General features: G+C 30.7%; 1 protein-coding gene across 4 annotated transcripts; it reads right to left on the reverse strand.

Moving 5' to 3' along the window:
- Window positions 1-4,857: 4,857 nt before the first annotated feature.
- On the reverse strand, window positions 4,858-19,306 carry LOC126841496 (odorant receptor 42b-like). 4 transcript variants are annotated; one of them, XM_050578012.1, is made up of 6 exons: window positions 18,410-19,306; window positions 18,217-18,295; window positions 16,410-16,509; window positions 6,327-6,446; window positions 5,458-5,616; window positions 4,858-4,952 (listed from the first exon to the last, which is right to left on the reverse strand). In XM_050578012.1, the coding sequence occupies exons 1-6, from the start codon at window positions 19,149-19,151 to the stop codon at window positions 4,893-4,895; spliced, it is 1,260 nt and encodes a 419-aa protein (XP_050433969.1). In that variant the 5' UTR covers window positions 19,152-19,306; the 3' UTR covers window positions 4,858-4,892. The 4 variants fall into 4 exon arrangements, with proteins under 4 accessions (XP_050433969.1, XP_050433968.1, XP_050433967.1 ...); XM_050578011.1 differs by lacking the exon at window positions 6,327-6,446 and adding an exon at window positions 16,204-16,323; XM_050578010.1 differs by lacking the exons at window positions 5,458-5,616; window positions 6,327-6,446 and adding exons at window positions 15,896-16,054; window positions 16,204-16,323.
- Window positions 19,307-25,873: the final 6,567 nt, after the last annotated feature.

Consider the following 25,873-nt stretch of genomic DNA (forward strand, 5'->3'; position numbering starts at 1 on the left):
TGGTGTTTCAGTTGATACACATTACACAGTTGGTACTAATATCGATTTAGGTATTAATTATTTTAATTTATACACTTAAATTTTAAAAGTTCACTTCTTAAAAAAAAATCACAATGGACCGTTTGTCGTTCCATTCGAGTGAGCTACCGACCCTTTAGGATCTAAGACAGAATGTTTTGGATAATTATGAATATATGTAAGAATTGTATTCGACTTACAATAAAGCGATAGATTCTACTATAGCTACTTCCTATCTATTCCCATTGTATGAAATAACATAATATATTCCATAAACATTGGCCAGCCTATCAATGTTTTGAATTTCTCATAAACAATAAAATTGTTTGCCTCCTACATTGCTTAAGTATGATTGTCTGGGCCTTCCTCTTGGTCGTTTTCCCATATTCTTTCCCTCTAAGATGTTTGTGACCAAACCGTTGTGTCTTATCAGATGACCGATGAGCTTCACTTTCCTATTCATAATAGTAGTAATGATGTTTCTTTCTTCACCTATTTTCTGCAAGATGGCTTCGTTCCTTTTCTCTTTGTCCAGCTCGTCCTTGTTGTTCTCCTCCAAATCCACATATCCGTCGCTTCCAACCTTTCTTGGTTGGCGATTAGAGATAAGTGATAAGAAATAAAGACAAAATATAAGTGATAAGAGATAACATATCCATGATTAAGTGTTTTTCATTATTTTTTAAAGGTTATTGTTTATATACCTATATTGTTTAGATTAACAATTTAACATGATATTAATATTTAACATAATACTTATATTTCAAACTAAGAGAGCCTGAAATTTCAATCAACGATATCACTATATTTGGTTGGAAACATTACACAATGTGTACAAAGCTGTGTTTCACCCTTATCGGTTCAATCGAAAATATTCACACCTTTCAGGTTGTTTTAAAATACCTTCTTTTAAAAAAATTTCCCTGTAGTCGATTAAGTCTATAGTACAATAATTATTATTTACCATTCTTTAACATAAAATTATAAATTATTACATTTTTATACATTACACAAACAATGTGTTATGTCTCACAAGTTATATTTTACTAAAATGATATTTTCATAGTTTTTGAATGCTCCAAGAAATTCAACCTTATAATCTAAACTATATAAAAGATATATAGTATAATAAATGATAAACTGCATGTTCAAAGAATGATGTAGTAAAAGTTTCTTTCCGTACAGCTGTTATGGTCGGCATCGTTCATTCGGTTAGCACTGGAAATAATAAAATACTTTTGTTTTCCCGACGTTTTTATCACGGTTTTTGGACCTGGAAATAATAAACTTCCTCTCTTAATATCATAGAGATCTAATTGAAAATTCATGGCTTGTGAATGACAAATGTTACACTATCCTTACCTCTCCTTATTGCCATACAGAGCTTTGGAGGTCTTGTAGTCTTACAGTAGATATAATGATGTGTATTTTTTGTGTGTCTGGACCCTGGATAACTTTTTAACAGCTGACTCGATTTTCTGGTCTCGAGTTGAAAGTATTCGCTCTTTATCATTTTGAATAGCCATTTATCATTAAAATATAAAGCTCGATGACATTGTGAAAAATAGGAAGCGATTCTTCAACAGTGGTTTTATCACTTTAAGTCATAATTATTTCCTTAGACCTGTGGATTGTCAACACCCCATTTCTATTGTGCTGGGCGTTTTTTTTTCTTCTTCACTATTATACAAAGCAATAAAACTTTTTGTCGGTAAATTTTGCCACGCCCTTTGTTGCACAGTGTACTATCGTTTAAGACATACTTTAAACTCGATGAACTACCGAGTTCACGTCTCATTCTTGTCCCCTGGAGGCTTTTGAAATATTGTATGGCGCACAAAAGAATTCCGATATCTCCGGAAGACCTAAGTAAATCCCTCCGGGCAAAAGCGATTTTAAAATATGTAATAATTGCTTTAATGGAACATAATTAAACTGCGTCATATTAAAATGAACTAAAAAATGTTGAAAATTCTATTAACTCAAAAAAACGCACTGAAAATAAGATTGCAATGTGAATAAATCAATTTTAAATTTTAACCTCACTGTTTTTATGAAAATTAATTGAATATTTATTTTATTATGATTATATGTATCTTACCCCCAGAAATTTTTTTCCATATCTTATATCATACTATGCGTGTACACTAAGACCGGTTGAAATGGCTTTAGGCGGTTCAAAGTTATGCTGAAACGTGCATATACATGTACTTATGTATAAGTATTTATTTAAGCGAGACGAAGACTTCCTGCGATACTTCATATTTAGGGTCGGTAATTAAGTTTAACAATATTGTTCGGCATTTTCGACGTTCCAGTTAAATACTGTAAGTCTGCGTTTATTTTAATGGTCTTAAAATTTGATATCAATAACGATATTATAATACAATAATTGTATACGATTTCATTCTTTTACTACCAAATTGCTTTTGAACCGATGTAAAACAAATTAAGCTGTAAGTGAGTATAACATAGTGAAACCCCCTATTTAGGTATTGTTTATGATATTACGTTTATTTCTCACAATGGGAAAACCCACAGTTTAAATACGTCTAGAGGTCAATTTTTTTCATGATTGTAATAGTAAATTTTATTATATCGTGTATAGGAGTGGAATGGGTGGAGTTACAATAATAAGTAAACACAAGTAAACCGTGTCTTACCAGGTGTGCCATTTCCTAAATTCGTTTAGCCGACGTTAGTGTGTTTGTAAGCTGTACAATCGACAAAAACCTAGCTCTGAGCAAATAATATGGTAAAATCGCTATGTACACAGCTAATGTGAATTATTTTATAAGAAAATATCATAAAAGTAAAAAAATACATAGACGTGTAACATCAGCACAACTCATATCACAGATTAAATAAAACCAGCTAGTGCACATCATAGTGAAACAATAAATTTTCATATAATTACTTTTGTTTGATTTAAACTTAACGCAGTAGGGCCAAATTATAGCACCGAAAATATTGTACCGTTAAACTGATAAAAACTACTGATAACAAGTAGTAGATTAACGTTGGTCGACGGTGATAACATTACAGATATTTTTTGAAATGTCTTTGACAACACTGTATAACAGAAGAATTATATTTTTCTCATTATCATTTATTAAGTCTGTGTTTGTACGAAAATGTGATAACATGATTGCTGATAAGCAGTATGTAAATGTGATTTCGTCGTTCCTGTCACACTGCAGCTGGTCTTTTCGCTTAGTTCATAATATCATTGTACTTATGGTGAAAAATCGAATATTGTATTTTTGTATATTTGTAGAAAAAATAAAATGTAATTTTCCAGCTTCGACGGAGACATAATACGTTTACCTACGGTAAGTAAATGATTGGATTACTTCTGTGGCTGGTAGGAACTTATTCCACAGGAAAGAAACGTTAGGTTGGACATGTTTGCTTACAGCTGTACATAATATAATTCTATGCAATGTTTCCGTTTGACTCGTGTGATTAATATTAATATCGTTACACGGTATACCGCATCGGTGATGCGGAAATAACTATAAAAGAATAGACGTCGGCCGATCTAAATCTCGAAGAAAAGTTAACCGAACTTTTGACCGTTAACGACTTCAGTAGATTTTCTACCAAGGCAGTGCTTAACGACAAGTTCATGCGAGTTGAAAAACAACTTTTGTCCGTACGGAAAAGACTCTCGTGAAGGGTTTTGCGGACAAATGACCCGGAAAAAATAACCGTACATGCATCGAGTCGAATTTTTAAGTAATTTTTTTTTTTATATATTTAATCTTATACTTATCCCACTAGCTATTTGTTTCCTAACACCGTCTCGAGTACCATTTTCCGGTTGCAACGAAAATCAATGACGCCAACGACAACGGTATCTGCGACTGTTTTTGATGGTTCAAATTTTGAATTTAAACTCAAAAATACTTTACAGAGCATTATAGAAATACTACCGGGGAGTAGTCGATCGGAGTCCATTTGGTTTCACAGAAGAAGAATAACGGGAGGAATGACAGTCACTTTTCTACAAAACTTGCTTTTCTGAAAAAACCAATAGTTTAAACACTTTGCTAATAATAATTGATCATTGAATCACAATTGAAGGACAACTTTCATAAGTTCCAGATTTTTAAAACAAAAACTCTTGTCCAGTTAAGGTCGGCATAAAGAATTTGTTTGTTTTTCATCTTTTATTTAAAATATATCTTTTGTTTTTAAGCGATGAATTAAAAAATAATGAACATATGTCCCCCACTGAGAGGGGTTCTTATGATATACACAACAAAACCCGTTAATCGGTTTCAGAGATCCGCACGGCTAAAATTCAGTTAAGACTGACAGCTTTTTAAATTTGATTTTTAAAATTCATAAAACTTATTTAAGTACATGTTTTTACTGTTTTAAAAAAAAAGGTGGAAATGACCATCATTCCCATATGGCAGAGTAATCATAGTCACATTAAAACCTATGTATAATAATAGGGAAAACGAAAATTATTATTAATGAAGTTGAGTTAAGTAATATTAAAAAATCGATATATAACTGTAATATGTCAAAAGTTAAAAAAAAAAAATGCCAGTAAAATATATTTAGTAATTTTAGTAATAAATATTGGACTAGTTTCAATGTCAAAAACAACCAAGTAAAGAGTACATTTAAAAATGTGTGCGAATAACGTGGCTTGGTTGTCACATCATGAATTATTTATTTAAACTAACATAATTCGTTTTTTACATAATTCTTAGAGGTACATTAACTTGATTCCAATAAAATTCGCATTACTATTGTTAAGAAATAAAGGCAATGAATTGACAAACTGATTGTCAAATACCACAATTTCTATATAATTAACAAACATCTTCTACAAGGTTACACAACACGTTGCATCCACTTCAAAGCCGTTTTGAATATTGTTTCAACAAAGAAAATATTGAAAAACAAACATTCATCGTCTGAAAAAAAATGTGTCACTTCAAATTGGATAACGAAAACTTCTTTTTACATAAGCTGGCATTTTTGGAGAGGAAGAGGATGGCTAAGTATATTCAAAGCTCTGAAGTTAAAATTGGGATTCTTAAAATTGTCGAAATCAACAAAGACCCTTCTAAATTTCCACCAAAGATGGATAAATATTATGAAATATGGACGCTTTAAAAATGAGTGTTATTATAGTATGTTGTTATAGTATTATAACCAATAATAAGCATTGCTTTTACTGTAAAATCTGTGTAGTGTGTATTTATTATAAGTAAAAACATTATTTTGATGAAGGTAATACAAATACAACCACGTGGATTTTCCACAATCAATGTATTAGTTTTGAATTTCAAAAATTGTAACGTTTATTTTTGTTATATAGCAAAGTTGTATTAGTCCAAAATAGCCAAATTATATTACCTAGTGTGAATCATTCGTTTGATTGTAATATGTAAAAAAAATTTAAGTAAAAATACTTACGCTAACGAAGAATTCTAAATTCACAACTTTTTTCTCAGTGATTCTTAATTTCACTAGGTTAGCATTATTCATCTGCATTGTTAACAGTACCAGTTGTTTGCATTTACCATCCATTTCTGGCCAATTACTAGAATACAGTGCAAATATTATTGAGTCTTTCTGAAAATTAACAATAAGAGTATTAACTGTAAGTAAAAGTTAATTAATATGTTTATACAGATTCGAATAACAGTTTTGATGTATATACTAAATATACAGAGTGATCCACTTATCGTGAACCACTCAATATCTCATAGGGTTTAATAATAAATTAAAATTTTTTTTTTTCAAACATTTTTATACAATGTGATCTCAATTTTTCACAATTTTTCACAATTTTTTTTGTTTTTACCCCCTCTCAACTTAGTTTTTTGATAGTAACTATTTAAATTTTTACTAACTTTTTTAATTGAGAAGAATGTATTAAACATTTTGACTGGTCGATAACCAGTTTCGGATAACTATATCAAAAAGCTAAGTTTGGAGGGTGGTAAAAACAAAAAAAATTGTGAAAAATTGAGATCACATTATATAAAAAAAAAAGTTTAATTTCTTATTAAATCCTGTGAGATATTGAGTGGTTCACGATAAGTGGATCACCCTGTATGTTGTATATGTATAAAAAAAAAGATTCACAGTTAAATTGTAATTAAACTATGTACTTAGTATATTTGGGAGAACATGTACAAAATAAACGTTTTTGTTAGAAAGATGAATTAACCTACAAAATATAGGTGGACGTCTTGTTTAAGCAGTCACTCGTTTATATGCAAAAAAAGAAGCATTGGTTATTTCAAACTTTAGTATTAAAGTGAGATCGTACGAATTACCTTTTCGTTAATATTTCCAAACAGGTAGCACAATATGAAAAGTTGAAACGCGAAAATCAACAACGCTGAGACAGTTTTGAACACCTGTACTGCATCGATCGTTGCACCGTTAAAGTAATTCTAGATAAAACAAGCAATATTATAATATGATTTAATTACATCGATTAACGATGCAACTTATGTAAAATTAGATATTATTATCTTACTGCAAAACTAATAAACGAATACACAACCAGTGAACTCGAGTACACGAGAATTTGGCTGAATATAATTGGTCGAAAAATGTTGCAAAAGTCTTCGGCCTTCCTAAAAGTAGTATTTTGTAAAAAAAAAAAAAATTGTAAAGGTTAGACAAATTTGTTGATAACAATGACATGTAGATATTAATAATATATTTTATAGTCTATGATAACAAATATATTAGACCAACAATTTTACTGTGTATATTAATTATAATAATAATTTTTGTTCCATTTTTAAATACTAATCCAATCAACAAGTTATTTATTAAGAGATTTTTAGAGTTCAAACGGGGCCGTTTACCATACATTTTATTGATTCCACACATTACATGCTTCTCCTATATGCCTCATATACCACGGTTACTACACATACCAAGGGTACATATAAGAAGAAATGTATTTAATAAGTTATACATACTTGATAATAAACTGGTGGTCTGCGATAATTAATAACAAATCTTGAAACGTTTCATGGGCGTTTGTTTTTCCATTAACAACTATAGTAAAAATAACAGTTCCAATTTCTTGTCTATTGCAGATGATTGCATACAAAGTCTGAATTGTCAAGGGGTGTACAAAAAAATCAACTAAGTGCTCAACAAAATGCTTACTTGAGTTTGACTCTGGTGCTCTTTGACGGCCGTAACCAACGTTTTTCAATCCAGTCATTAGTACGTCCAACTGACCGGTTATTGCTATGCACAGCATTATCATCGCAATGTCCGGTATGACCGTGATGACTCCAATGGCCAGCGCGAGTGACGATTCGATCAGGTGAAACAAGAAGAAGTACTTGTTGTAAACCGTATCGGTTACCAAGAAATACATGTTGAACACGTTGTAATGGAAAACGCTGAACGTACCGTCTTGGTGTTTGGCTTTGACGTAAGTTTCCTTCAAGATGTACGGAGACACGATCCATATGGCTGCCAACAAGTAAACCGCACCGGCAACCACATTCGTGTAGAGTATGGACCGTTTTCTCCAGACTTTCAGCATTCTTTTGTCATAACGTTTAAAAGCGGTGCAATCGAAATCAGCCACTGCCAGACAATTCCAAATGGCGTCCGACTTGATAATCACGTTGATGATTTTGTAGTTCATAAATATTATGTTTTGCAACACTATGAGCTGCGAGAAGAACTGTACGATGTCGTACATCCAAAAGTATAAGCTAAGCAGTACGAATACAGATATTCCCATCACGTAAATTACACCGCACAGTGCGAGGATATGAAACGCATTGTAGCCAAAAATTTTCAAAGAATTAGGATTCAACACCTGATAAAGGCCAACGATCCTGGACAAATGCACATTGAACATATAATTTTCCACGTTATTTATGTCCAACATTTCAACTTTGAAAGCCGAATCTGAAAATGTAGTAACACGGTTTTGTTTTTTTAAATACACATTTTTTTAGCGTTTAACACTTAAAATATTTCTAAACACAATACTGGGTATCTTTAATAGTGAATTCTGATCATAACTCAATTGAAATACCACACATAATGACAACAAGCCGTCGAAACCAATTGAATAACAAACAGAATATTGTACATGTATCCTTAACGCAAAGTTGATTAGGTACTGAATTTACAATTAAGTGTTTTTAATTTGGATGCTTTGACTTAACTGTTAGCAAGATAAAATTTGTTTTTTTATGACTATTACAATTTTACGTTAAAAAAAAGAATCATGACTTTTTTTTTTTTATCTATGTTTACTCGAAAAAACTATCACAATTTGAACTTGGTCGGACAATATTTATTGATGATTCTCAATGCTATTTTGTTTTAACCGTTTGATTAACACTTGAGAAGTTGGTATAGTTTTTACTTTTTATTATATAGGTGTTGGTTTTACAATGATGTGCGTTTTTTATTTTTACAGCTAAAATATTCGGAATGAGCTCGTTGGGAAGATGATGAAAAAAACTTTAAAAAAGTATACAAGGTAAGTATTTTATATCACTACTAAAAATTCTTTTAAAAATAAAAATTATTTTTTTACCACCCCACTACAACATGCCCGAATGTCTAATTTTATAGCTGGAAACTTAAGAAATTACTTACTTACCTTACTTTACAAATCGTTTAGTTTCTAAAACAAAACGGTGTAAACATTTAGTGGGTTGCAGTCGAATGACACTTGATTACTGATCTACCTGATCTGCCGCACCAGTATACAACTGTTTCAAAAAAAAAAATAATAATAAAAGAGGTCAGTTTTTAATATTTAAGAGACAAACACAACTACTGTACCAATCATAGTAATTTTGTATGTATGCATATCATTTTAAATAAGGACGTTTCTATTGACATTGCATCATAAAAAAAACAGCATACACTTATGTATGTAAAGTTTTCAAGGTATTTACTTTATACTTTTTAAGACGGACATCGATCGAAATTGTTAACAAGTTTATCTTCGAGGTCGCAAAATGTATGTTCCTAATAAATAGGTACAATAGTAAAACTTTTACACGACTATGTGACTTCTTAAATATTCTATGGACTTCCTTTTACCGCTGTAACTTTAAACATTTTCTTATGGAATATTATTTTTATTTAATTATTACATGCATATGGGTTCCTTAAGAACTAGGAATTAGTTTTGTTCTAACATGTTTAATACTGTATTACTTTATTTTACTAGAAGTGATTTCAATTATCAATCTGCTTCGTTAAGGATAAAACATCAGTGTTGTCTTGAAATAAATTTTGTATATTGTTTTCCACAGCGATATCAGCTTTTGAAAATTAAACGGGAACGTATATATTTAATTAACTTTTTAAACTAAAGATAATTTGCTGATTAACTGGTCTATTACCAGTTTTGAAAAATAATAGTTCTAATTCTTTTTTTTTGTAGGTCGATTTAATTCTTAGTAAGCATGTTTTGTTTTTCGTGTACACCGAACATTTAATTATTGCTATTGGGAGACAGTCGTCGTTTTTACTTATACTTGTACACGTATTGATATTAAACATTTTATTTGTTATACGTATTCAACCCTTTTATTATTTGATACGCTTCTAAATAAGGATTTTATTCCAACAGATTATGGGTCCAGATATTAAATGATAAATTGTATTTGTTTAAGTAATAACAAGTAACCGTAAATTGGCAGTATATGGCCATAGTATTAATACGTTTGTTTTGTGAAGTGATCTTTAATTTTCGCGTGTTCACGAAAAGTTAGTGTACCTATAGTGCTACTTAATTTGTGTGCAGACAGTGCAACGCATTTGCAAAAAATGGAAAACGAGGTTATTAAAATTAACAAGCTTGAAAACGCGACTCAATGGGACATGTGGAAACTTTAAATGAAAGTTCTAATGAATGCAGTTGAAGAATTCGATGTAGTGACAAGCAAGTCGAAGAAACCAGTTTTAACAAAAATCGGCAGTGAAACTGAAGATGACGCTACAAAAAGGTACAATATAAATTATTCCATATTGAAGAGAGCGGTCAATAAGTATATTGTCTGTGAAAGAACAGTCTCTGCAATATATAATGAATTGTGACACGTCAAAGGCCATGTGGGATAAGTTACACAGCGTATATGAGCTGAAGTCAGACACAAGCATAACATTAGTACAACAAAAATTCTATAGTTATGTAAAGGATCCAAAAGATAATATATCAAAAGGTCACATATTAAAATTAGAAAACTTAAGTAGGCAACTGAAATAGCTTGGTGAACCTATCTCAGAGTGTATGCTTATTACAAAAATTTTAATGACTTTACCGGAAAGCTACAGACACTTCTACAATGCTTGGAGTTCTATACCAAAAGAACTTAAAAAAGACTAAAAAAACTACAAAAAGAACTTGGAAAGTTTAAGTTCCCGACTTATGGTAGAAGAGACTCGACAAGTACAAGGAAGGGAGGTCACTGAAGAAATTACAGAAAACAGTGATTTTGCAGCAAAAAACTTCGGGAAATAAATGTCGGAACAAATTTTAATATCTAAACAAAATTGAAGAGACGAAGTCAGTAAAAAGCCAGGAAAGTGCAACCACTATAAAAAGCTCGGTCACTGGAAACGTGACTGTAGAGTATTCAAGAAGGGGTAAGAAGAAAATCAACTTCTGGAGTGGCGCTAATCGGGACACAAGCAAAAGTTGAAGAAATCAGTGACACGGAAAAATTTTATGTGGACTCTGGAGCAAGCGACCACATGACAAATCGATTAGAATGGTTCTATAGTTATGTAGGATTTGATATTCATTTACCTCCAGGTATAGGAGATGGTAAACATATTATGGCATTTAGAAAAGGTAATATAACCATTCATAATTTTGTAGATAATAAGTGTGTAAATGCCTATTTATCAGATGTATTATATTTACCCAATCTTAAAATAAATATGTTCTCTTGTGGGGCATGTCTAGATAAAGGCATTCAAATGGTGGCAGACGGCAAAGGTTGTAAATTCATTAAAAATAATAGTATGCGATAATAGTACGCGAATGACAATGAGAACTATGCCAGGCAAAATCATACACAGCGATGTATGTGGACCAATGGAAGAAAACTCAATTGGAGGTAAACGATATTTTGTTATATTTAAAGATGACTATTCTAAATACACATATGTATACTTTATTATACATAAATCTGAAGTACAAGAAAAACTCAAGTGTTTTTAAGTACTGTTAAAACTCAAACAAATAATGTTGTTAGAACATTAAGTGGTGACTGTGGTTTAGAGTATTTAAATGCCAAAGTTTTAGCCACATTGGAAGATCTTGGTATAAAACATGAAACTAGTGTACCGTACACATCTCAACAGAATGGAGAACCAGAAAGAACTATGAGAACTGTTTGTGAGACCGCTAGAACTTTAATATATTCCAAGAATTTTCCAAAATCTGTGGGCAGAGGCAGTCATCTTAGCAGTGTTTGTGATAAATCGCACTGGTAATTCGGGTCAAGTAAGCAAATCTCCTTATGAATTATGGTTCGAAAAATCATGTAAGATAGACAAGTACATAGAATTTGGTACAACTGCTTATAGTTTAGTATCAAAAGAACGGCGAAAGAAATGGGATGCAAACATCCAAAAAGGTTATTTCGTTGGTTATTCAGAAACAATAAAAGGGTATCGTAAATGGTACAAAGAAAATAATGTGGTGTCTTTAAGCCGAGATGTAATTTTTGAAAATAATAATTGCTTCAATAACAAAGATGTTATTTATTCTAGAAGCATAAATGATGATGAGATTGTTTTTAGAACAGAAACCTAGCAAGGACATGAATCAGAAGAAGCAGGAGCACCCGAAAATTAACTTGAACCAAACAGTAACGAGATAAGTTACAATCAAGAACAAGGCAATGGAACAAACATCAACATTTACAATCTACGAGACAGGAGTCATATTAATAGACCATTACGTTATGATAGCTCAGCATTTCTTGCAGCAGAATCTGCAAAGAAATGTTTTTTTTTTTTCATCATGTTAACATTTGGAACCAAAATAATAAAACCTACTAATTTCAGTGCAACTGTGACGCAACGCAACTGCGACCGCGGAAAACGATCATGGCATGTATAGGCATATTTCTTAATTCTTCAATATTTACAAAATAATACGTTCAGTTAAAATTAGATTATCAGTATTCAGTTCTATTGTTATCCCACGAATTACGGTGGTAATTGGCTGCCGTCGGCACTTGGCATACGACTTTTAAAGCATAAGAACGACATGTGATAATTTCCAAAATTATGCACTATTATACGAATATATTATTATGTATAAATAATTTTAAAAAGCCAATACAGTGGGGTAGGGGCATAGTGGGGATGGAGCATATTGCGGCGGAGAGGTCACAGGTCTATATGATTCATTAGAACTGAAATTGATAAAATTATTTTTTAATTAACGTTTTGATCTATAATGGTAGAAATACAAATATTTAAAAAAGCATTGTACCCTATTGGCATTAACTTGCTTAAAAAAGTATTTTTGTTGTTAGGGTTAATACGAATAGGGTTTATCGTCTGTCTATAACAATTTAATGACATAGTATATCGGAGTTGGCAATAGAATGAAAATATTTTTAAATACCCGTTGACTGGTGATTAACTCACACATAAAGGAAGGGTTTATAAAATTTTTTTATTTGTCAACGTTTAGCGGTAGTACTATATCTAAAGAATATTCCATATACATTTGGAACTTAATAGAATATTTTTTAAAAAAGTTGTGGTGAGCCGTAATTTTTCTCTTTTTTGACCAGGAGAGGGGAGGGCACACATGTATTTCAATGTCCCGGTTTTTGGCGATGCATTTAAATAATTTTATTGTTTTTATTTTAATTATTATTTATTTTTCACACAGTATCCTAATACTCCCTCTCCCCTAAAGTCACAGCGTCACCCTTTGGTCTGGGGTGGGGAGGAGGGCGCATATTGTATTACAATGTTTCGTTTTTTCGGCGAGGCATTTGAACATTTTTAAAAAAAATTTTCACAGAGTGTGCAATCAACTCCTCCACCCTCCCTTTCCCCAAATATGTTTTTAAATCACAATTCTTTTAAATCATAATTTAACACACTTTCTACCTTTTTCGAACAAGCAAAGCCTGGTTATTCAGTTAGTTCTCTAAAAAATAATGAACACAAAAAATCAAATATTAAATGACGGTATCGCTGAGCAACTATTATTTGTCCGTGTTATTGAAAATCAATTGTTAAAAAATGGATTATCTGTTTATTCTTCAGGTAATAATTGCGGTGTCACCGCTACCGATAACCCTCAACCCTGCCGTTTTTACTCCCGCACTCCGCACGGTCCATTATAAATAATACTTGAACGCCCCGTTAGTAGCAGCACATGACGACGTACAAATTTACAAATCTAGCGTAAAAACTTGTCTACGCAGAACAGGTTTTACTCGGTCCACGATAGTTTTAGAGCAAAAACACCAAGTATAAAATCGAAAGATAATGACATTTTAAAGGGATAAGCATATCCTTTTTTCGATATACTTAGTACATAGTTCAATATTTAATGTTAAAAAAAGTGTAAATTTTACTTTTTTAAAACATTAATTACTTTTTTGTTTGGACATTTTTTAAAAAACGGATATGCTATTCTCTTAGAAATGTCATCATCTTTCTATTTTATACTTAGTGTTTTTGCTCTAAGACCATCGTGGGCCGAGTAAAACCCATTCTGCGTAGACAGGTTTTAGCGCTAAAAAATTGGGTGTGTGGCGTCCTCTTAAGCAAAATGGAACTTGGTCTTTAGTTAACTTGCCTAGAGATAAAACTATTATGTGGGTGGGTATACCGAACAAAATATAATGTTAAGGGGCATAATGTGCGTTTCAAAGCCAGATTAATTGCAAAAGGTTACAGTCAAAAATATGTTAATGATTTTAATGAAACTTTTAGCCCTGTAGTTAAGTTTGACTCAATCAGATCCACAGCTTGGGCAGGTCGATGTTTAAATAGCCTTTTTGTAAGGAGACTTGGATCAAGAGATAAGTGTGTAGCACTTTAGGAACAAAAATTAAGAGAAAATCTGATAGATCAATAATTATGCAACTAAAATTGTATTGTCAACATATATTGAAGAAGTTCAACATGACTGAAGCAAATCCAGTTAAAATACCAGCAGACCCTCAAAATGTATTGGACGGTAAGGAGCAAACTACAAATCAACTTTGTGGAGTACCCTACCACGGAGCTTTTGGAAGTTTGTTATAACTTCAACACTTTTATTTTTAAACAATAAATTAAAAAAGTATGAACATTTTGGAGGGAAAATATGTTCTTATGATATACACAACTAGCTCTATAGAGAACGAACTATATCTGATAAAGTTCTAAGACTCTTCATTGCGCTTCTACGTGCTAAAGTGATTCTTATAAGACCCTAAATAACAAAATCCGTTCATCGGTTTCAGAGATCTGAGCTGCTAAAGAAAATTCAGCTAAAGTTGACAAATTTTTTAATTGTTATAAACTTAAATCATTTTTTTTTTCATTTGTATTTTGTGTCTTCTTGGCGAATAGCTCGTTCTAATGATTTTTGAATCCACTTTATATCTCTTATAGTTTAAGAGAAAATTGAAAATTAAGCGATCATAAGATGTTACACACAGACTTTTTTTAATTTAAAACATTATACCGCATAGGTATGAATTCCGATCTACCCGCATGTTTTTTTTTTATTACATCTGAGACAAACATCTATTTTCTCACTTATAATTAATGAAGTTAAGTTGGGTGATATTAAAAAATCTGTATATACCTGTAAAATGACGAAAGTTAAAAACTAATAAATGCCAGTAAAATATATTTAGTAATTCATTTAATGGACTAATCTCAATGTCAAAAACAACCAAGTAAAGTGTACATTTAAAATTTTGTGCAATAACCGTGGCTTGGTTGTCACATCATGAATTATTTGTTTAAACTAACATATTTCGTTTTTTACATAATTCTTAAAGTTATATGAACTTGCTTCTAATAAAATTCGCATTACTATTGTTAAGGGATAAAGGCAGTGAATTGTCAAACTGATTGACAAATACAACAATTTCTATATAATCAACAAATATCTTCTACAAGGTAACACAACACGTGGTATCCACTTCAAGGCCGTTTTGAATAATGTTTCAACAAAGAAAATATTGAAAAACAAACATTCAACGTCTGAAAAAAAAAACGTTCACTTTAAATTGGATAACTAAAATTATTTTTAACATAAGCTGACATTTTTGGAGAGGAAGAAGGTAGCTAAGTATATTCAAAGCTCTGAAGTTAAAATTGGGATTCTTAAAATTGTCGAAACCAACAAAGACCCTTCTAAATTTCCACCAAAGATGGATAAATATTATGAAATATGGACGCTTTAAAAATGAGTGTTATGATTTTTATAGTATAATAACCAATAATAAGTATTGCTTTTACTGTAAAATCTTAAAACGTTGTAAATATTATGTTAACATAGTAATGTTTTTATAACATCGGCGGTGGTCAAATGATGTTTGAATGGTTAATCGAATTAAAATCGAGTTTGTTTAAATTTTAATCAATATGGATCTTCAAAATGTATTTTATTATAAATGTAAAATTATCAATTTATTTTGTAATATTTCATCAAAGTGAAAGAAGCTGTGCTTTTCCACAATCGATGAATTGAATTCCAGAAATTGTAAAAGATTTAAAAAGTGTATGAATTCACAATGGTCAGTATTGTTATTTAGCTAAATTTCATTAGCCCCGAATAGCCAAATTATATTACCTAGTGTGAATCATTCGTTTGATTGTAATATGTAAAAAAAATTTAAGTAAAAATACTTACGCTAACGAAGAATTCTAAATTCACAACTTTTTTCTCAGTGATTCTTAATTTCACTAGGTTAGCATTATTCATCTGCATTGTTAACAGTACCAGTTGTTTGCATTTACCATCCATTTCTGGCCAATTACTAGAATACAGTGCAAATATTATTGAGTCTTTCTGAAAATTAACAATAAGAATATTAATTGTAAGTAAAAGTTAATTAATATGTTTATACAGATTCGATTAACAATATTGATGTATATACTAAATATATGTTGTGTGTGTATTTTTTAATTTTAGTACTAAAGTGAGTATGTCCGAATTACCTTTTCGTTGACATTTCCAAATAGGTAGCATAGCATGAAAAGATGAAGCACGAAAACCAACAACGCTGAGACAGTTTTGAACACATGTATTGCGTCGAACGTTGCACCGTTAAAGTAATTCTAGATAAAACAAGCAATATTATAATATGGTTTACTTACATCGATTAACGATGCAACCTATGTTATATTAGATATTATTATCTTACCGCAAAACTAATAAACGAATACACAACCAGTGAACTCGAGTACACGAGAATTTGGCTGAATATAATTGGTCGAAAAATGTTGCAAAAATCTTCGGCCTTCCTAAAAGTAGTATTTTGTAAAAAAAAATTGTATTGGTTAGACAAAATCGTTAATTACAATGACATGTAGATATTAATAATATATTTTATAGTCCATGATAAAAAAATATATTAGACCAGACCAACAATTTTACTGTGATAATAATTATAATAATAATTTTTTCGCCATTTTAAAATACTAATCCAATTAAAAATTTGTTTTTTAGAGACTTTTCGAGTTCAAACGGGGACGTTTACCATAAATTGCATTGATACTACACATTACATGCCTCACATACAACGGTAACTACACATACCAGGATTATCACACACACCATGGTTACTACACATACCACGGTTACCATAGGCATACAAATAAAATAACAATACTAAAAATGACTTTATATATAATAAGATTTAACTTACAAATTATGGATTTTATCGAACAAATTTTCCTACGAAAAATACATGTTTTCCATTTTAAAAGAAACTTATTTTTTACCGTAAATCGGCCATTTTGAATTTTTAAACGTCCCCCTTTAATCTCTAAATTAACAACTTTTTGATTGGATTAGTATCAATGTAGTATCGTAAAATACAAAACATCTTCTTGTACATAACGACTTCTCTAATTATTTGCAGTCTACTCTTTGTTCCAATCAAAATGGAAGAATCTTAAATTTACCATACATATTAATGTCTTACATATTGTTTTTTTGACATAGATATGTCTTTTGGCTAGGGGTCAATAAAAAAACGTGTGTGAAGGTAGCCCCCTCATATTATCAAAATCAATCCAAACCAATTGTAAGTAATTTTTAAGTAATTATAACCACGTTATACAAATTTGTAACTGGGGATGGGGATAGGGACAGGGATGATGCTGGAGTTGGAGATGAGGATGGGGATTTGGATGGGGATAGAGTTGGATATGGACTTTATTGCGTTGTCGTACATGTCTGCTACAATGTTCCTGGTTCCTACCAGTTAACTTGATTAAATTGATTAAGTATAACGAACCAAGTGAATGTTGCCAATAAATCGATTAGGGCCAAACATTAAAAACTACTAAAAAAACTTTTGGCCAACAAAAAAATGTTTTAAAAATCAGAAAATGAGAAGTATACCTTAATTGATATTTACTCGATTATTAGACATATACATATGCTTATGTATCTGCTTGTAATGTGGATACTTTGTTTCATTTATCATTTTTTATGATATCAAAGAAATTCATGATTTTGAGAAAATTCATAATCTTAAGTTCAGAAAATTATTTTTTCATTTACGATTTCTAAAAAATAAGATTTTGAGAAGTTAATGAATTCCTAATAATCCATAAACTATGACTGAGAGTACGGTTTTTATTCTTTTATGATTTTAAGAAATGTATGATTTATGAGAATTTTATGATTTTGGGAAATTTATAATTTTCAGAAATTGATATGAGATATATGATATTTGATCAAATATTGAGAAATTAGCAATTTCTTATAAATCATCATTTATTGCATGGAGATTATAGATTGGAAATAATCATATAATTATATTATGTCAGGACATATCTATGTATTGATGTATCTGCATAAAGTGTGGATACTCTTAACTTTTTTTATTAAGAAAGTCCTCAATAACAAAGATTATTAGCTAAGTAACATGAGGCAAAATAAAAATAGGTTATTAAATTATATACATATAAGAAGAAATTTATTTAATAAGTTATACATACTTAATAATAAACTGGTGGTCTGCGATAATTAATAACAAATCTTGAAACGTTTCATGGGCGTTTGTTTTTCCATTAACAACTATAGTAAAAATAACAGTTCCAATTTCTTGTCTATTGCAGATGATTGCATACAAAGTCTGAATTGTCAAGGGGTGTACAAAAAAATCAACTAAGTGCTCTACAAAGTGCTTACTTGAGTTTGACTCTAATGTTCTTTGATTGTCGTAACCAACGTTTTTCAATCCAGTCATTAGTACGTCCAACTGACCGGTTATTGCTATGCACAGCATTATCATCACAATGTCCGGTATGACCGTGATGACTCCAATGGCCAGTGCGAGTGACGATTCGATCAGGTGAAACAAGAAGAAGTACTTGTTGTAAACCGTATCGGTTACCAAGAAATACATGTTGAACACGTTGTAATGGAAAACGCTGAAAGTACCGTCTTGGTGTTTGGCTTTGACGTAAGTTTCCTTCAAGATGTACGGAGACACGATCCATATGGCTGCCAACAAGTAAACCGCACCGGCAACCACGTTCGTGTAGAGTATGGACCGTTTTCTCCAGACTTTCAACATTCTTTTGTCATAACGTTTAAAAGCGGTGCAATCGAAATCAACCACTGCCAGACAATTCCAAATGGCGTCCGACTTGATGATCACGTTGATGATTTTGTAGTTCATAAATATTATGTTTTGCAACACTATGAGCTGCGAGAAGAACTGTACGACGTCGTGCATCCAAAAGTATAAGCTAAGCAGTACGAACACAGATATTCCTATCACGTACATTACACCGCACAGTGCGAGGATATGAAACGCATTGTAGCCGAAAATTTTCAAAGAATTAGGATTCAACACCTGGTAAAGGCCGACGATCTTGGACAAATGCACATTGAACATATAATTTTCCACGTTATTTATGTCCAACATTTCAACTTTGAAAGCCGAATCTGAAAATGTAGTAACACGGTTTTGTTTTTTTAAATACACATTTTTTTAGCGTTTAACACTCAAAATATAACTAAACACAATACTGGGTGTCTTTAATAGTGAATTCTTATCATAACTCAATTGAAATACCACACATAATGACAACAAGCCGTCGAAACCAATTGAATAACAAACAGATACTGAATTCACAATTAATTGTTATTAATTTGAATGTACTTAAGTATTAGAAAGATAACATTGGTTTTTGAAGTGAAACATCTTTACAGAGGGTACGGAAAAAAATAGATTATCACACTCTTACACTTACACACACATACACACACACAATGTAAACAAAAGTCTTATTTTTAAATTCGTAAAATAATATCATCATGCAAGTATAAAGATGGGTTTTTTTGCCAGCTAATACTTCATTAATTAAAAATATTATAAGTAATTATTGTATTGAACCTTTCAATAAATAATAAAGCCATACTTAGGGAGACTATTATTGATATTTTTCCTAAACCGCGAGAAGGAACGTGAAAATTAAAATATATGCATTAAGAAATTATAAATTATTACCCCTTACAATACATATGTATGAGGAAAAAATATGCATGTTCTCTAGTTTATAATATTAAACAATATCATGGGAATATAAAAATTATTTTTAAAAAAATGTTTGCCAAAGTTGCACTAATGTGCGAGAGACTGTTTTTTTTTAATTCTGTATTAATAAAGATTGTGATAGTCTGATAAAAAAAACTAACAATAAACCAATCGCTTAATATATTATTGCCAAGAATATAATATCGCATGGTTTAATATATGTTAAATGAACAGGTTTCATACTTTCATGTACTCTCACAGTTTAGGAAAAATATCAATATTAGTCTCTCCGAGTATGGCTTTATTATTTACAGAAAGGGTCAAAATGTCAATAAAAAATACATGGGTCATATTTAATAAAAAATGAATAATACAATTATTTATAATATTTTTAATTAATGAAGTATTAGTCGACTACTAAAATTGTAACGCTATAAGCATTTTTCCAACCTCTTCAAATAATTGGTACTCCATTGCATTTTTTAAATTTAATTTTATTAAATTGTTCAAACAAGATGTATTATTAACACATTTTTAATGAACTCCATAGTATAAAAAATGAAATAACAAAACATGAAGAGTGAATTTGTCAAACGTTCTAAGTGCCAAAGTATAAAAAATTGAACTTTATAATTTGATTTGTATTATATTCATTACCGAAAACAATTTAGTAATTTTTTCAAGTAAGGAATAGTTACGAAAGCTATTTTGTCTTATCCGTTTGAATAACACGTGTGAAGTTGATATGGTTATTATTTTTTTATTGTATACTTTTTTTTAGCTTAGACGTGGAACCGAGAAGGTGTTGGTTTTACAATGATGTGTGTTGTTTAGTTTTACAGCTACAATATTCGGAGTCAGCTCGCTGAGAAGATGATAAAAAAAACTTCAAAAAAAGTATATGAGGTAAGGAAAAATAAAAAATTCTGTTTTTATCACTGCGCCACACTATGCTTGAATGTGACTAATTTGATAACTGGAAACTTAATTAATTACTTACTTACCTTACTTTACAAACCGTTTAGATTCTAAAACAAAACGGTGTAAACATTTAGTGGGTTGCAGACGAATGACACTTGATTAATGATCAATCTAGTCTGCCACACCAGTATACGACTGTTCCAATAAAAATAAAAATAAAAGAGGTCAGTTTTTAATATTTAAGAGACAAACACAACTATTGTTACTGACCAATCATAGTAATTTTGTGTGTATGCATACCATTTTAAATGAGGCCGTTTCTATTGACATTACATCAAAAAAAAAAAAAAAAACACATTTATATACCTATATAAAGTTTTCAAGGTGTTTACTTTATAATTTATAAGACGGACATCGATCAGGAATTGTTAACAAGTTTATCTTCGAGGTCGCAAAATGTGTGTTCCTAATAAATAGGTACAATAGAAAAACTTTTACACGACTTTGTGACTTCTTAAATATATTCTATAGACTACTTTCTACCGCTGTAACTTTTAACATCTTGGAACATGTTATGGTTTCTATTCTAGGACTACCTTAGGTCTAATTTTCAGACCTAAAAGTTCTAAAACTTGGCCCGAAAATGGGAAATAAAGAACCAATTTCCATCGCTTCTAGAGGAAAGGGTTTATGGTATTTCTTTGGTTTGTCGACGTTTGTCCACAGTGCTAAAGAATACTCCATACCAATTTGGAACTTATTTGTTGAGTTGCCTGTGGGAAATATCGGTTCAGCAGTTTAGAAGAAGATATAAATAAGACACTTCAGGGTAAAGACGATACCTTCTCGGTAACGCGTTAAAATATGTCAAAAAGAACAACTATAATATTGTAATAATTATTTTCCAAGAAAACGAACGTCTCCTCTCTAATAAATCACCCTGTACATTCGGAAAACGCATTTAAATTAACCCGTATTCGTATATATATATATATATATATATATATATATATATATATATATATTCAAAAATCTCTTTGCACCGAATGAAGTAATAACAATTACACAATGTATGTAGCTCGTTGTCTTTCATGTACCTATTTGAGAACGATTCACCCGGGTTAACTCTTTCGTGAATACGCTGATGGAAATTTATGCATGACTGTCACAATTTTATTATGTACTTGTATATTCAATAGTAAGAACAAACTGATTTTTATTGCATCACGCTTAGCCGGGTTCGTACAATACAAATGTGATTACAATATTGTTTTGTAAAACGTTTCCATAATAATATATAGTGTATGCAAACGGCCTACGTTATAATATACCTGTATTAAACATATATAGATATATATGAATAAGGTCATCATAAAATATGTATATTATAATAAAATAGGGCGTTTTACTAAAAAGGAATTCATTTTTTTCTCTTTATTATACAATACTTTCGAATTTGTAAGAAAAAATAAAACTGAATACCTCGTTTGTTTAGGGTAGGCCTTTGGTTTGAAGTCATAACATATAAAATCTATTGTACAACTATAATAATGCCCACATCAATATTTCCCAGACATCAACCTTATTTTCTGGCTTTATCAGAAATTATTGCTAGCACAAATTGTCTGAACGACACAGTCGATGATATCTTGTCAACTAGTAAGCTCCTATACTTGCTGTACGGTTTGGTATGGTATTGTTTGTGCTAAAGAACGTCTTGTGCTACACAATAGAGGATAATGGGTATGGAGAAAAAAATGTCATTATTTATAAGTTTTATCCAATATCAACGACAGGTTATGATCACATGTGTGTAGCTCGTTGGTAGAGGTGTCCCAACCCTCGCACAAGATGTACCTACTATTTTTTGTTTTTGTGGGAGGGAGGGGAATGTAGATGTTCGAACAAATGATGTTCCAATAATAAAGAATAAACAAATAAACAATATAACAACCGCTGTTTGCTTTTATAAAGATAAAAAAAATAAGTTTTAGTAATATAAATAATGTTTTTAAAAACATTGTCTAGATCATTTGTGTATGCCTCTTAAATAATAGTACAGTATAATATTTTAGTATAAATGTCATCATTAATAGTTCCAAAATATCCCAAATTCCATAAATAACAAAGATTTATTATTTTTAAAATACTCGGATACGAATTTCAATCGTTTAGTTTTTATTATTACTACATGTTTTGTATTTTATTATTATTTTTGGAACAAGACCGTCACAACTAGAAATTTATAGTTTTGACAAAAAATCGATTTGAAGATTCAAACAAAGATATGATAAATGGTTCCTTGCCAACGCATTTGTAAACGTGATGTGCAACATAGACATTTTCAAATATTATGAAACACTCAAAAAGTTAGACTTGGGCGTTTTAACAATTTTGTTTAAATATCATTTGAAGCTAACTGTGTACTACCTTATTGATTTTCAGTATAAAGAATTTTAGAGTTTGTCAATAGAGATTGTAATGAGTTTTCGGATCAGTTTTGTTGAAAGATACCATAATTTTCTTTAGTGCGATCAATATTAGAATTTGGTTCAGTAGGGTGGAGCCCGAGTCAAGATAGTCAAATTGGAAACTTAGATAATGTTCAAGTAAAATTGCTCAGAATATTTGCATTTAAATTATAAGAGTAACTTTTCTTCGAAGAATGCATTAATGAGACGTTGTAATATTGAATAACTCGGTGCTAGGAAAAAGTATTTAGAAGCTATGTGACTATTTAATTTCTTAAATAATAATATACAACCGTTTCATGTTCCCAGACAGAATTTACTAAGTCAACATTTTTTTTATGTTTTGCCATTTAAGTGTAAATTCATAGGATGAATGCTTGATTGAAACGTTTATTGCAAGTGGGTAATCTATTATATAATGCCAATTTTGATTTCTTTCATAATAAAGTCTTATTTAGATTAATTGATTTATACAATAAATATCATTCTTATTGTTGTTATAATGATGTTTAAATATTTGTAATCTTTGCCCTTGCGGTTGTATACACTATACATGGTGATATTTTTTTGTCATGAGCCATTAAATATCTCACTGGGTTGGGTTAATAACGGGAATTTTTATTTCATATAATTTGATCTCAATTTCCACAAATTTTTATGTTCCTAGCCCCCCCCCCCTTCCAACTAATTATTGGTAAACGTTTGTGGAAAATAATTCAGATTACATTATATGAAAACACTGTTGGAAAAAAAAGCAATATTATTAATCAAACCCAGCGAGTTGTCGAGTGGCCACAGTAGGTAAGTATGACTACTGTACGGGGTGATAAAAAAAAAATCCACCCTGTATATTCATAAATAAAATTACAATTCAAGCGACAGTGTAATCATATGTGACAGTGACACAATTCGGTAAGCGCGACCCGCGAGCACAGCCAATAATAAATCACCCTTGTGGTGTAAATAAGGATTTTCGCCCGGTAATGGTGTCCTAGGTGCAGGCTGAAATCCAGGTCATCACGTAGTAGTTTTAGCCTGTGACTAACCCCGTAGTCCTGCTGGATCAGGCAGGACTCTTTTTTCGTTCCCGTCTGATTTGTATTCACCGTTCATCCCTTGAAAACCATTCGTCGCCTTTTATTCCCCACCTCCTCCCCGTGATCCGCCATAGCGCTGCCTGCCATATCCGGTCGTCAACATTTCATTCTTATAAAATAAATATTCAACATTTTTCACCGCCATTGTCTTACGGGGCTTTACGCATTATTTTGATTGTGTGGACAATTTTTTTTTTTTTGTTGCAAATGCACACATTTTAACTTGGCACACCTCGAGATGACTGTTAATATATTTGACTAATTCTGAACAAAAAAATAAAATAAAAATAATGCTGGATAAAAAAAAAATGCATTCTGCCATTTTAGCGTTACACTTTCAGTTAGAGATAAAAGATTAAGATGAGAATAAGTGATAAGTGATAAGAGATTATATTAGCACAGATATAAATATATATATATATATATATATAATAAACTAGATTGCTAATTAGTGATAAGAATTTAAGTCGACAGTCGGCCATTTTCGTGGTATTATGTGTGTTATCTTTGCCGTGGTGTTATCATGAACCACAGCGGATTTATATAATATTATTTATAGACACAGATATATAATATATGTCGACGGATTAAGATGGCGGAAAGTGGCAACTTCAATTTTCTAACAATCTAGTTTATCAGATATATATGGATATAAGATACAAGTGATAAGTGATAAAAGATAAAAAGAGAAGTGATAAGAGATAACATATCTATAATTCAAGAAACTTATTTATTTTTTGAGTTATGAGTCAAATAACAGATAAAAAATGTACATAAATAATCTGAGTTCCGCTTTAAGTATCTAAAAATATACATTATCAACAGTCATAGTATACAAAATAATAGGATTACAATTTAATAAGTATCAATGTTTTTTTTTATTTTTTAACTACATTACTGGCTTAGGATTTACCGATCATCAATTCGGTACTTGAATATATATATCAAATTTGTATAAAACTGCAAACGACGTAATCCTTAGCTGAAAAACCGGTATTTAAAAACGTTAGTATTACACAAAATCAACGCAGCAATTTCCTCATTGTTTATTAACAAAATAAAATACAGTGTTCCAGTAGAAAATAACGTTGAATACTTTTTAAATATATATATATGTTATTTAAAATTACCTAAAACTATCATAGCAATAACCCTTATTGCATATTTTATTAATATTGACAAAAAAAACCATCTTCTGGCATTGTATTTTTTTGGATCGATATTTTTTTTAAATGCGAATAAAATAACGAAATACAAGAAATATAATTAAATTATTAATACTATTGTGTATATTAATAAGACATAATATCTGAATCTATTTGACGTTCAATTTGAATGGTATAGATTTATTATTTTTCTAGGCAAAACACAGTAGTTGGGATTTCCTAGTAATGCGAACACCCGTTTATTTTTCAAACGTCTTTATAAGAACTTTTCAAGTATATATTTTATCTTAATCGTGCCCGGTTGACTTTATCGATTAGAAAATGTTTTACGGCCCAGTGGGCTTTTTATTATCCAATTAAATATAGTCTTCAACATATACTCACACACACACACACACACAGTCTTACAACACAACTATTTCAAAGTTAATCAAAGAAAACTAAACGGTTTCCAT

The sequence above is a fragment of the Adelges cooleyi genome, unplaced genomic scaffold, assembly GCF_023614345.1.
Source record: "Adelges cooleyi isolate 19-005CV unplaced genomic scaffold, UGA_ACOO_1.1 ACOO_flye_CR_arks_rails_tigmint_CR_PRNA_384, whole genome shotgun sequence".
NCBI lineage: Eukaryota > Metazoa > Arthropoda > Insecta > Hemiptera > Adelgidae > Adelges > Adelges cooleyi.